This window comes from Apteryx rowi, unplaced genomic scaffold (assembly GCF_003343035.1).
Source record: "Apteryx rowi isolate R43461 unplaced genomic scaffold, aptRow1 scaffold_100, whole genome shotgun sequence".
Classification (NCBI taxonomy): Eukaryota; Metazoa; Chordata; class Aves; order Apterygiformes; family Apterygidae; genus Apteryx; species Apteryx rowi.
In genome coordinates, this window is record NW_020447198.1 from 1,153,896 (window position 1) to 1,165,893 (window position 11,998).

At 47.2% G+C, this 11,998-nt stretch overlaps 1 protein-coding gene across 4 annotated transcripts in view; it reads right to left on the reverse strand.

The window, feature by feature from the left end:
• Positions 1–6,398: 6,398 nt before the first annotated feature.
• EDEM3 (ER degradation enhancing alpha-mannosidase like protein 3) overlaps positions 6,399–11,998 on the reverse strand; it is a 31,216-nt gene continuing 25,616 nt past the window's right edge. For all 4 annotated transcript variants that reach the window (XM_026062748.1, XM_026062755.1, XM_026062762.1 and 1 more), the window contains 2 exons: positions 11,799–11,984; positions 6,399–10,209 (listed from right to left, as the gene is read on the reverse strand). In XM_026062748.1, the coding sequence (XP_025918533.1) occupies positions 9,806–10,209; positions 11,799–11,984 (590 nt within the window). In that variant the 3' untranslated portion in view covers positions 6,399–9,805. The remainder of the gene's footprint in view (positions 10,210–11,798; positions 11,985–11,998) is intronic.

Consider the following 11,998-nt stretch of genomic DNA (forward strand, 5'->3'; position numbering starts at 1 on the left):
TTCTTGTCTTTTACCATTCATACGATGCAGCGTTTTAAGAGCCTGGGGAGAGGGAAGGCAGAAGCGGCCCCCCGCATTTACGACTCCRTGGAGCGAGTGTTTTAAAGCAGCTCTGTGCCGGCCGGGGATATCTGTTGCGTGTGCTGTAAAGTTTATTTTTCCATATTGCACAAGGAGGATATTACCTTCTCAAAAGCAAGATGTAATATTTTTAACAAAAACTGTCATGAGTAAGAAAAAAAAACCTTAAGAAAAAAAAGGCACCTTTTGTATTTATTCTTTTAAAGGAGATGGTTGTTACCTGTACGAACAGCTTTTCTCCCTGCTTTGCTACAGTATGACTTCCTTGAGTTTTTCCTACTTTTCCTAACACATCATCCTCATTAGGTCTGTTCTAGTTTCTCAGTGCTGAAGAAGCATCATCTAATTTGTTACGAATCCTTTGACGTGATCACTGTCCTCTTGTGCATGATTTTTTCTTTTTTTCCCATAAATTATGTGAGCGCTCGAGCAGGTGGCCCCGCTGAGGAGTTTGAATTGCGTGCTTGAATTACTTAAGCAGTTTAATTAATAAACAGTCTTAGGATTTGATCCCACAAATCCTTCTCTCGAAAGTGCTTTATAAAGCCTTCTACGACAGCGGAGGAGTGATGGGATTGGGTCCTTTCTTCTAGCATAGACTTCATTTTCTAAATGATGAAGGTCTCATTTATAAATTTCCCTATACAAATCCTATGTATAAGGCATATAGTGACCTAACATGAAGTTTCTGCTGGCCAACTAATAGTTTTAAAGTGATTTCCCTTACCATTGTGCAGTAAATTGGGACGGAATTGGGGACTTTCTTGCCCATTCAAATCGGGTCAGAAAATCATAGGCCCCGGCGTATCTTATGCTGTTAGGTTGCACAGAAAAATGCTGCTTTTTTTTCATCTGGTCTTTTTTTTCCCTTTGCAAAGTTCTAGCAAATTGCATTAGTGTTCTAAATATATACTACCATTTCTGTGTGGCCGAAGACCTATAATAATGTAAGTGGATTACTGTGGCTTCCGATGCAGCTCTCCTCAAAGCTGCACCTCCAGATTGCACCCATCAAATATATTTGGGATTGTGGAAGAGCAGAGAGTGGGAGAAGAAGTAGAACTGCTTCTATAGGATGTACTGCTTCTTATTTGTAAATGGGTTTTTTGAGGTTTGTTATATGGGAACCACTGGAAAAAAAAAAAAAAAATCACTCTAGGCCAAACTGATTGATTTAGTAGGCTTAAGTGCCRAGTCAACTTCTCGGGGGCTTAAACAAAATTGGAGTGAAAGGGTTTTTGTGAGCGAACTTCTTCCATCGGCACGCGGTTTCCTTGCTCCAGCACCTTGGTGATTTGTGCTGACTTTCCTTTTCTGGCCAAATTTTAGTGGCCTCCTGCGCTGGGGATGGGGCTGTGCCCCGGCATGGGGCAGTCGGATACCTGCGGTCGGCGCTTTGGCTTGGAGAAGGAGACGTCCCGGTGAAAGCTGCCGGTCGCGGTTTAGTCCAGACGAGGTATCTAAAACAGCACATTTCCGAAAAGCTGGCGAGAGACGCGGGTGGTCGGGTGCCGTGCAGGAAACACAGGCGCTGCGTGGCCAGCGTGCGCAGGAAAGTGGACTTTGGCCCCCGAGGAGGAGGCGAGACCCCCTCCTGGCCCTTTTTTTTTTTTTTTGCCTTCCGGCAGGATTTTGGCAGGGCTCAGGACTAGAGGCTGCTTCTTGCCCTAGTTCTGCTCTCTGGGCTGATGGGTTTCGGCAGCGCTCGGCACCGGCTGAATTCCTGCAAGGTGGGTGGGCCGCGCACCGTTGCGTGTTGCATTGCTGCAAGACGCGGGGGCACCTGGCGTAAGGGAAAGGAGGCGGCAATCTGGACTATTGCACGTGGTTGGTTTTCCTCTTTTTTTTTTTTTTTTTTTGCAGCATCTGTTTTAATTGCTGTAAAAGTGCCCAGGGTGATGCCAGGTCCTTGCCGTGAAGCAGGGCAAGTATTTTAAACTCTGACTTAAGAGACTTGTCCAAAGATAAGGACAAATAGGTAGATGAAGTGCTAGAGAGGCATGTTTGAACTCCAAAAACCTTTGCAGTCGTGTTAAAAAATTAGACTTCAGGCAAATACTCACTTCTTGGCTATTTCACTTTTAGCAAGCTTATACAACAGTAATTATCTGTCACTTCGATTTTGGAGCTGGAGATGACTCAATCCCAAGCTGGCCCGGTCGACACGCTTGGTCTTTGCAATAAAAGAGCCTTCTGGCTGTTTCATGCACGCGTCCACTGAGGAATGAATTTAATATGAGCTTTAAACAAAATAGAGGCTGATTTCTGACTGCTGTTGGCATTTTTTTCCCCCGCAATGGTTTTATAGTTTGCCTTGGGGATCAGGGTGGCCGGTGTTGCTTTGCGTGCCACCGCAGAGGCCCTTCATCATCTTTGTGGCTCTTTGCTGGACTTGCTCCAGAAGGTCCATGTCCTCCTTGCACTGGGGAGCCCAGCACTGGACCCAGCACTCCAGGTGCATCCTCACCAGCGCTGATGGAGGGGAAGGACCAGCTCCCGCGACCTGCTGTCAATGTTCTGCCTAATGCAGCCCAGGATACTGTTGTCCTCCTTCACTGCAAGGGCCCATGTTCAACCTGGTGTCCACCAGGACTCCCCAGGTCCTTCTCTGCAGAGCTGCTCTCCAGCAGCTCAGCCCCCAGCCTGTCCTGGTGCCTGGGGTTATTCCTCCCTAGGTGCAGGACTCTGCACTTCCCTCTGTTGGACTGCATGAGGTTCTTCTCTGCCTGTTTCTCCAGCCTGTCCAGGTCTCTCTGAGTGGCAGCACAGCCCTCTGGTGCATCAGCCGCTCCTCCCCATTTGGTATCATCATCTGCAAACTTGCTGAGGCTGCACTCAGTCCCATCATCCAGGTCAGGAATGAAGATGTGAAGCGGTATCGGCCCCAATATCAATGCCTGGAGGACACCACTAGTGCCTGGCCTCCAGCTGGACATCTTGCTGCTGATCACAACCCTTTGAGCCCAGCAGTTCAGCCCATTTTCACTTCAGCGTCTGCTTATCTCGCCCGTACTTCATCCTTTGGAAGCAGGGTCTCTCACGTCCCGCTCTGTGCTTGAATCAGGCGAACTACAGGCTGCCCGGCCTCACCGCCATCCCTGGGAAGGTGATGGAGCAAATCCTCCCACGAACCGTTTTCAAACACATGAAGGACGAGAAGGTGCTCGGGGGTAGAGCAGATGGATTTCTGAAGGGGAAATCGTGCTTAACCAACCCGATATAGCTCTCTGCAGTGAAACGCCTGGCTCAGTGGATGACAGGAGAGCGGTTCATGGTTGTCTATCATCTCGACTGTAGCCAGGCTTTCACTGGCTCCCGTAATGTCCTCATGAGCAAACGGATGAAGTGGGGGCTAGATAAGTGATCTGGGGTGGCCAAAACCAAGTGGCAAATAGCACTTGCATGCCTGGGAAAATCGAAAGCCTTGTCTGAAGTCAAGTTTTTGGGGCAGCATCACCATATTTTTATGGTGGTCAATGAGCAAGTCCAGAGCTGTTGACCTTCCTACCTATGTGGCCTTATTGATAATGATTTTCAAGTGTTTAATATTAGAAGGCCCTGTACTGGATTTATGATACCTCTGAGAAAAATCTCCTTTTCCAGTAAAATATTTCCTTTTCCTAGTTTAATTCCATAAATGTTTGGGGAAGGGGGGGAGGACAAGGAGGCTGGAGGATGGGTTTTTCGGAGGGGCAGGATATTAGCTTTCCTGGGTGGGGAGGAGAAATTGAGGCCAAGCACCCGAGAGCCTCAGTAGCCACCGAAGGAAAAAAAAAAATTCACATTACAGGATTCTGCAGTCGCTGGATCATGTGTTCAGCAAAATCAAGTGGAGCCTGACCCAGCTGAGCTTGGCAATGGGAAAGCTCAGAGAGGTTTGCTTGCATCTTTGCTTTAAAACCAACTTTAGCTTTTTTTTTTTTTTTTTTTTTTTTAATTAGTATTATTTTTTAGCTGCGCACCTCTGCCTAACGCATTCAGGTGAGCACCGGCTTTGAGCTCGCGGCTGGCCTGGGCCGGGCGAGCCGTGCTTGGCCGGAGGAGCCCGCCGTGTGTTACTTGAGGGTGATGCTCTGCCTGCTACGTAATCCGCTACGGGGTTTGATAGTAGCGACAGCCTCACCCGTGCTGGCCCGTTAACACGAGGCGTTTCCTTGAGCCCGGAGCACCGGGCCAGCGTGCTGGGCTGGCGTGCAACGCGGTGCGCGCGCACGGAAGGAATAACCGGCATCGTGCGCGGCGGCAGCGGTTCTTTGCCCCCGCGGGAGCCGAGTGGGAAGTCTGTTCTTTCTGCCTCGAACGGTTCTTGAGAGCAGAAGTTCTCGAGCGCGAGAAGCGAGCTGGCGCTGTGTGGGAACGGAGCGGTATTCTCAGGTTTTTGGCATTCTGGTTCCTGCGTCTATTAATAAACCCCCCCGAATGAGTCACAGGGAGACGCGCTTATTCACCGAGCTGCCGCCTGAAATAGCAGCTCCGCAATTTCCTACGACGCCGTCACGCCAGCGTGGCCGAGCCCGGCACCCGCTCGCAGCGCCAGGCCCCGGCTGGCGAGCGGCTCGCCCGCGTCAGCCCCCGAGCGCCYGCGGAGAGCCGCACGCGCCGCTGCGTAGAGCCTCCGCGGGCGACGTCCCCGGCTGGAAGGGGCTTTTTTGACATTACTCGCTGGCTCTGGTTTGGGGGCGCGCGCTGATCTCGGGAGGCACCTGCGGCCGCGCGCGCAGCGGCTCGGCGGCCGAGCACAGTGCGGGGTTGGCCGAGCCGCTTGGCCGAGCTTTGCCGGGTGCTGCGCGGACGCTCGCTCCGAGAGGGGCGGCAAAGCCTCGCTGCCACTTGCTCGCCCCCGTCTGCAGCCGCTTCACCCCGAAGCAGGCGTGAATCCGTCCGGTGCGGGGGCCGGCGAGGCAGCCGTCCCGTCCCGTCCCGTCCCCCCCCCAGCAGCGCCTGGCCGGAGCCACAGGGCCCCGCGCACCTCTCGCCCGGCCCCCGCTTGCCACGAAGAAGAAGAAGGGGGCTCCGGGCAACGCGACCTATTTCCTCTTCAAAAAAGGCCCCGAGAGGCTGCTGCCGTTGCCCGGCCGGGCTGGTTTCCCACGCCCCCGCGCCGGCCGCAGCCGCAGCTTTTCGGAGCAGGGGAGGACACGGAGCAGCGGCCGAGGAYGGACCACCGGGACGCTCCCGGCCCGCCGTGGGCTGGGGGCCCCGCTGCGCCCCCTCCGCACCCCCGCTGCCTTCAGCGCCCCAGCCCGCGGAGGGCAGCCGCAGCCCCTTCGGGGAAGCGGGTGCTTCTCCCCCCCCCACCCCGCTGTGCCCTTCGCTCCTACGAGCCAACAAGGAGGCGGCAGCTCATTTCCAGGCGGCACCGGCCTCCCCTCACGGCCCGAGCTGAAGCTGCAAGCCGTGCTGATGGAGCCGTGCAAGGCGAGTCCCAGTGCTGGAGCAGGGACTGCGGCGAGGTGCCCATCACCCCCCACGGGGCTGCAGGAGCTACTGGTAATTTACAGGCAGAAGCAACTGAACCTCCACGTGCCCACAGCCACTAGCCAAGGGGATGGTGTGTTTTTAAGGGCATGGCCTTGGTAGATTCCCTGCAGACTAGGATGCTTTTTGACTACCTAGGCTTAAGGACCTCTCCAGGGAGCAGGAAGGCAGAGCACGGCTTTGTCCAAAATACTCCAAGCCATTAATTCCCGATGTTCCCTTAACCATAGGTTGGGGAAGTTAGGTAATGCTTTCTACTTACACTATTCGTTGCTGAAAACAATGATGTCCACTTGAACAAAGACTAAAGTCTAGGGCTCCTGCCTCTTTGAGSACCAGCAGTGCTCATATTTAAAAGGGATTTTTGCAGTTCGGCATTCTAATTGCAGGAACAGATGCTTAAAAAAAAAAAAAAAATCAGTCATAGAAAACAGGTTGAAACAGTCCCAACGAGATCAGGTTGCTCCAAGCCTTTCCGGGGAGGGGGACGCTGCTAACTCACCCTTGACTCACAGTCCGCTGGCACCCCCTGTTATTCTGTGCAAAGCCGCTTTCCAGCCCCTTTGGCAGCCAGGACGGGGTTACGGCAGCCCAGACGCAGGCCTCTGCCTTGGCCCCGGGGAGGTTGCTGCACACTCCGCTCCATCATTACAGTTGTTAATAGTGTTTCACCTCTTTATTCGTGTCCCCAGTAATAGGCTATAGCACCTAGCTGGCCTTTGCACTGCTTGTCCAGCTGGTAGCTAACCAGGTTTCCTGTAGAGACACTACTTGCTAAAGCCAAGGTAAACCACCAATGTGGCTGGGCAATTCAGAAATCAGTGTCGATTTAGAACAGCTTGACCAGAATATTTACATTTTATTAAATCTTTACAATCAATTATAATCAAGTACACAATTATGTACACAGATTATATACATTTTAGCCCAGACTTTTACATCACAGTACATAGTTGCCCTTAGAAATATTGTATACACTTATCACCAGACAGTGAAACCCAAGGATAGTGTTACAGCACCTGTTATTAGACATCTTTCATAAGAAAATATACGGCTGTAAATTGGGCTGGCTAAAAAAATCTTATAAAATCTGAACATACAATATTTCATTCACAGAATGTTATTTTTTTCTATGTTCTGACTGACGCCTTTTGCATAAGATGTCCCGTTTTAACTTCCCAATGTACACGTACTCGTGACTAACGCCTTCAGGTACATCGGCAGGAGGAGGAGAGAAACGCAGCCGGGCTCACTTTAAAACTTCATTAAGAAACAATAAATGTAAACAATTGAGAATATTCCTCTAACATCAACTGAGAAAGCAATTGGCTAATCGGAATTACATGGCAGGGAGTAAGTGCGATTCCCATCTGCGATCCCCGAATTCTTCRGTGTTCATACAATCCAGACAAATAAAGAGGCGATTACCGAAGGCTGCAAGAGTCRTATTGCCCATTTTAAAATTTGTAAAGCTCGCTTACTCCCCTCTCCAGAAGTTCTTTAGGATTAATACATTCTTTTCGCTTTTTATGATGACAGTGACAGAAACTTCCTTTTCAGAACGATATGAAAAGGCTAACTAAAACCGATTTCCCTGTAAGGAGTTTAAAAAAAAAAAAAAACCCAAAACCCCTGAATAAAACTGTCTCCCGAATTTTTTCTTCTTTCCCCAAAGGTCAACTTTACCTGATTCGGTTCTGTAAACAAAGTGTAAACCCCACTTGTCAAACACGGCTATGGCTCTCACGATCATTTCAAAAGATGAAGTAAAACAATCTTAAACAGCAACAAAAAAAAACGAACCAACACCCCAAAGAAAGGAGGCAACGTGTATCTGAGGTAGGCCACCACCAAACAGACGCTCCCAAATCCACACCGAATTCTGGGATTGTTAAAAAATCCCTTAAGAGGAGAGACAACGTCTACTGCTTTATCAATAGGTGTAGACACACAGTAGTTAAGAAATAAAAATGAGTTTGCGGTGGCAGGGAAAGCTAATCTTTTTTAAAAGAGTTTTAGCTCTAAAGATAAATTTTCTGCAGATTAAAAAAAAAAAAAAAAGCTTTAGTTGTTAGATGGACGGTCTCTACTCCTAAGGAAATTCCGCTTCCCCCAAAGACCTAACCAGTAGGAAGACGCAGCCCGCGCGGAGGGCGGAAGGGCGAGAACGCGCCCTTGTGGCACGACGCACGGGCGGCCGTAGGCAGCGTGCGAGGGAAAGCCGCCGACCGCACCAGCGCCGGGGCTCATCCTGCCGCCGCCGGCGCTGGGCCGCGCAGCCGGGCGCGAGCGCGGCCCCAATGGCGCATCAGGGCTCCAAGTAACCAAGGACACTTAGGAGGCTCCCATGATCAAATTGCTTCCGTGAACAGCCCCACATAAAACAAATATTTTTTTATATATATATATATATATATAAATAAAAAAAACCTCTCAACTGAAAAAGCTCAGCTGCTTTAAGCTCTACTCATTCAGCTCAAACCTCCATACAGTTATTTGTGCAAAGGAATCGTAACTACAATTAAAAGCTAATTCATTTTAAAAGGACACTTATTCCACACTATTCCGCTACTGCTTCATTTCCTCCTCAAAATTACCTCCTACTCTAACGATTTAAAGTTACCATTCGATTGATGTGTAATATTCTGATCGACTGTCATGCTCTCAAAAGGTGCCTGTGCGTTTTGGTACTCTTGAAAGCAAGTGTCATTAAGTATACATGTATACAACATTTGCCTGGGTTCTCGCCATTCATACTGTACACCAATATACATAAATAGATACAGTATGGCTGTACTAATTAACGGTTGCATATTCAGCACGCATCATTTCACCAGCTAAATTAAAGGTGCGCTTCAGATGGGGGCTTTTTCTTTTTTTTTCCACTGTAAAGATAAACCTTCATTTTTAGCCTGGTGCAGCATATAGGCAGTGTTATTTTATTCTTTAATATAAAACAATCCTTTGAATCATAATTCACTAAAAGCAGTTTATATAAATCAAGTTCATTAGTTTTTGGCAGTTTCTTTGGACACAGTCAAAACGTTTCRCAGTTGTTTAAACATCCCCATTTTAATTTAAACAAAGTTTTTCATAAAAGGGATAACAAATCAGGACTCACACTTACCTGTAACAAACTCCCGAAGCCCAGAGTAACCTATCAGTCATTCTTTGACTTCACACCACTAGACTTTGAACTATGGAATCAACAGCCAAAATCGCTGCACTTCACTACTGGCACTGGCCTCGTTGCCTTACGTATCACACGTATAGAAGTCGCATATAAAAAGGACAACAAAGTCAAGCTGACTGTTAGAAGGAGAACTTGGAGAAAAGGAAGATTTTGTTAATTCTGATCTAATTCTGTTTAGTCTCCTTTCCGAGAACGTTACCAGGTCTGAATTCGGTATCTTAGGCTAGACTGAGTTTTTCAACCTGGAAGGCCAAAGGAAATACCGGTACTGAACGTCCCTCTTGTCCCCTTTACCTTAGCTCAAGTACAATTTTGGTGACACACTGTGAACCTTTACCTGGTAGACCCCAAGTCAGTCTGTTTCCCTGAGGGAGCTTGCTAACCAAGTACACGCCGCCTTTGGTTTATACAGTGTCTCGATTTGAAATCAGAGCAGAGGGGAAAAACTCCCAGTCACCTTAGTCATTCCTCAGGGTAACAGATAGGAGGGATGAGCAACATGACTGTGTCTCGCTATGATATGTCAGAACAAAATCAAATTGCTTCTAGCCGTGTCTCAAAGACGCTACGACTGGAAACGCGTGATTTCACCTGTTGCTACCCATGAAGGCTTTCGATTCAGTATAGATCGGCGAAGCCGCACCTCCACTCCAACAAAAACGGTGACTGACCTCCTGCCTTCGAGTGCTCTCGCCGATAACCGTTAAGTGGTATGTTAACCCCACTGCATTCAACTTTTGCCTTCCAGAGGCTACAGGAATTTGGCCTCTCGGAGCCTGGAACGCAGATGTCGGGCTCGTTCGCTGAACGAGCCTCCTGGGTTACAGCACCATGCAATGGAGCCATACAAATGCTTCAATTGCACATTCCCATTTTTAAACAGGAAAAATTAAAATACAAAGAGCACGTGCTGGATTTCTATGGTATTTTCCAGGTGAAACCTGGCTGCTCATCACAATACTGAATATGTTTCCTAGTTCTCTCATACCAGGGCCTCTCTTCTACCCAAAGAGTTCTCCATTTGTTTACTAACAAATAAGTTATTATTACAAGTCATAGTTCATCTTTTTCCATCATTTCAAATGCTTCTATATCTTCATTCCAGTCTGCTAATATGGATTCCATAGGTTGGACTTTATTATCCCAGTTAGCTTTGGAGTCTGACTCTGTCTCAGTCTTTTGTTCCTGAGCCTGGTTATCCACTTGTGCACATTCTGGCTCTTGAGTACTAGCCTCATTTTCAGGGATGTAGGAATCCTGATTTGAAATGGAAACACTGTCACTGTCTGCGTGAGCAGGAGATAAAGGATCAGGCTGAGTAACATCAGAGTTTTCTTCTCCTTCAGGCTCCTCACTGGCCAAGCCAACATCCTGAGATGCTGAAGTAGTCTCTTCTGAGCTCTGCTTATGTGAATCATTTTCAGACAAGTTCTGGTCCATACTGTCCATTTCCAAGTCTTTAAGCGGGGGGAAGGAAAAAAAGTGTTTTGAAAAAAAGCTASGAAAGCAGCATTTTATTATGCATTTCAAATGTAAGATCACTACCTTCAAGGAAGTGCAGACTTTCTGTTGATATGAAGACTTAACGTTATTAAGGAATAGATTTTACAGAGGGGAAGACATTTAAACACTAAAAAAGGCAAGCAATATAGTGAGACTAGCTTCTGATCCTCAAACTCGACTAGTGGTTTCTGGACCAGTGCTAGTTGCCACTCTTCGGTCTTAAGCAAATACTCTAACATCCACYGTGTGCGCGCTGAATTTTTATACTGGATTTTAAAGCACTCCCAGATCCACAGCCAGGATCCCACATCTAAGCAAGTGGGAGACGCACAGAGTTATGTTGGTTTACTAAACTGTGAATTAAAGAGAGCCAAAGCCGAAGTGCCTCCCCCCTCACACCCCTATTCAAAGCAGCTAACATTCATTTCTCAAGTAGGGATTTAGGTTTTAACTTTACGTGAGCTCTCCAATTTAACTAGTCTGATTTCTTTAGAATTTAATGTTTGTAACTAATATATAAGACAGGAGTTCTAGGGAGTATAACTTCATATAACCTTTTTAATACAGGATACTTACTGCTATCAATAATGTAGTTTGGAATCGTTTTACCTTTAAAGATTGTTGCTGGGATTCCAAACGAAAGCACAAGGAGGGGGGGAAGAAGCACATATGCATTACAAATTCTCAAATGCAGAACTGTCTTTTGCGTTTAGTATTTTATTACAGCAGCCCAACTATAGTTATAATAGGAAGAATTTGTAAGCCGCTATGATGGAACAATACTGTAGCTTTCAGGCCATCACCTCTGCAAGTGTATAGAAGATAAGTGTTGTCACCAGTGTCCCAGAGACTTGTTCTCTACATACTCYGCTTGAATAAAACAATGCTACAAATATTTAAATGCTGTCCAGAGGAGGGTTTACAAAGGCAAAAACCTAGAAATCTCTGCCATATGCAAGCATTTTAATTTGAAATGTATTAGCTTGTAGTTGTCTTGTATTATACAGGAAAAAACATCAAACTTCTGAGGTCAGCAGCCTTATTTCTCGTGATAACCACTTTCCCTTACATAGGCAAAATACTCAGCTCTTTGCTTTTGGGTACTGAGAATGTCACTTGGGAGCTTGATTAAGAGAGAGGCATTTACAATGTGGGACACTGAAAACACTTAAATTATTCCTGACATGACTTCAAAGCAGATTATGACAAAAACGGTTCAAAAGGAATCCAAAGGGCTGTATTGTCTTGTTAGTCAAACTGACATTTCACTTAAAACAGCACTTCTGGACCTTAAAAGTAAAATTTGAGGCGGGTGGGGGGTGGCAGGGGACAGACATCTCAGATAATGGCTTTCATATGAGAAGCTAATACTAGTGTCAAGCAGAAAACTAAACTTACCAAATAACTCATTTATACCTTTAGGTATCAATAAAAATCACTACTGTACATTTCATACTGTGCCAACTGGCACAGATGGAAGCTAAATATGTATGTATTAAAAAAAAAAAAAGAAACACACCACACTCCAGCACCTCATTCTTACCTCTGTCTTTTGCTTTGTCAGAAAGGAGCACCTCTACAGCCTCATATTCCCGAATTGCATCCAGTATAATATTTCCTTCCTTGTTGAACAGGAAGAGCATGGGAATCGTGATATCATCTGTATTCTTTCCATCACCGGCCATTTGGAAGAGAGGAGCAGTGTCACTACTGCTTCCCTCGTTGTCATCTAGCCAGACACAC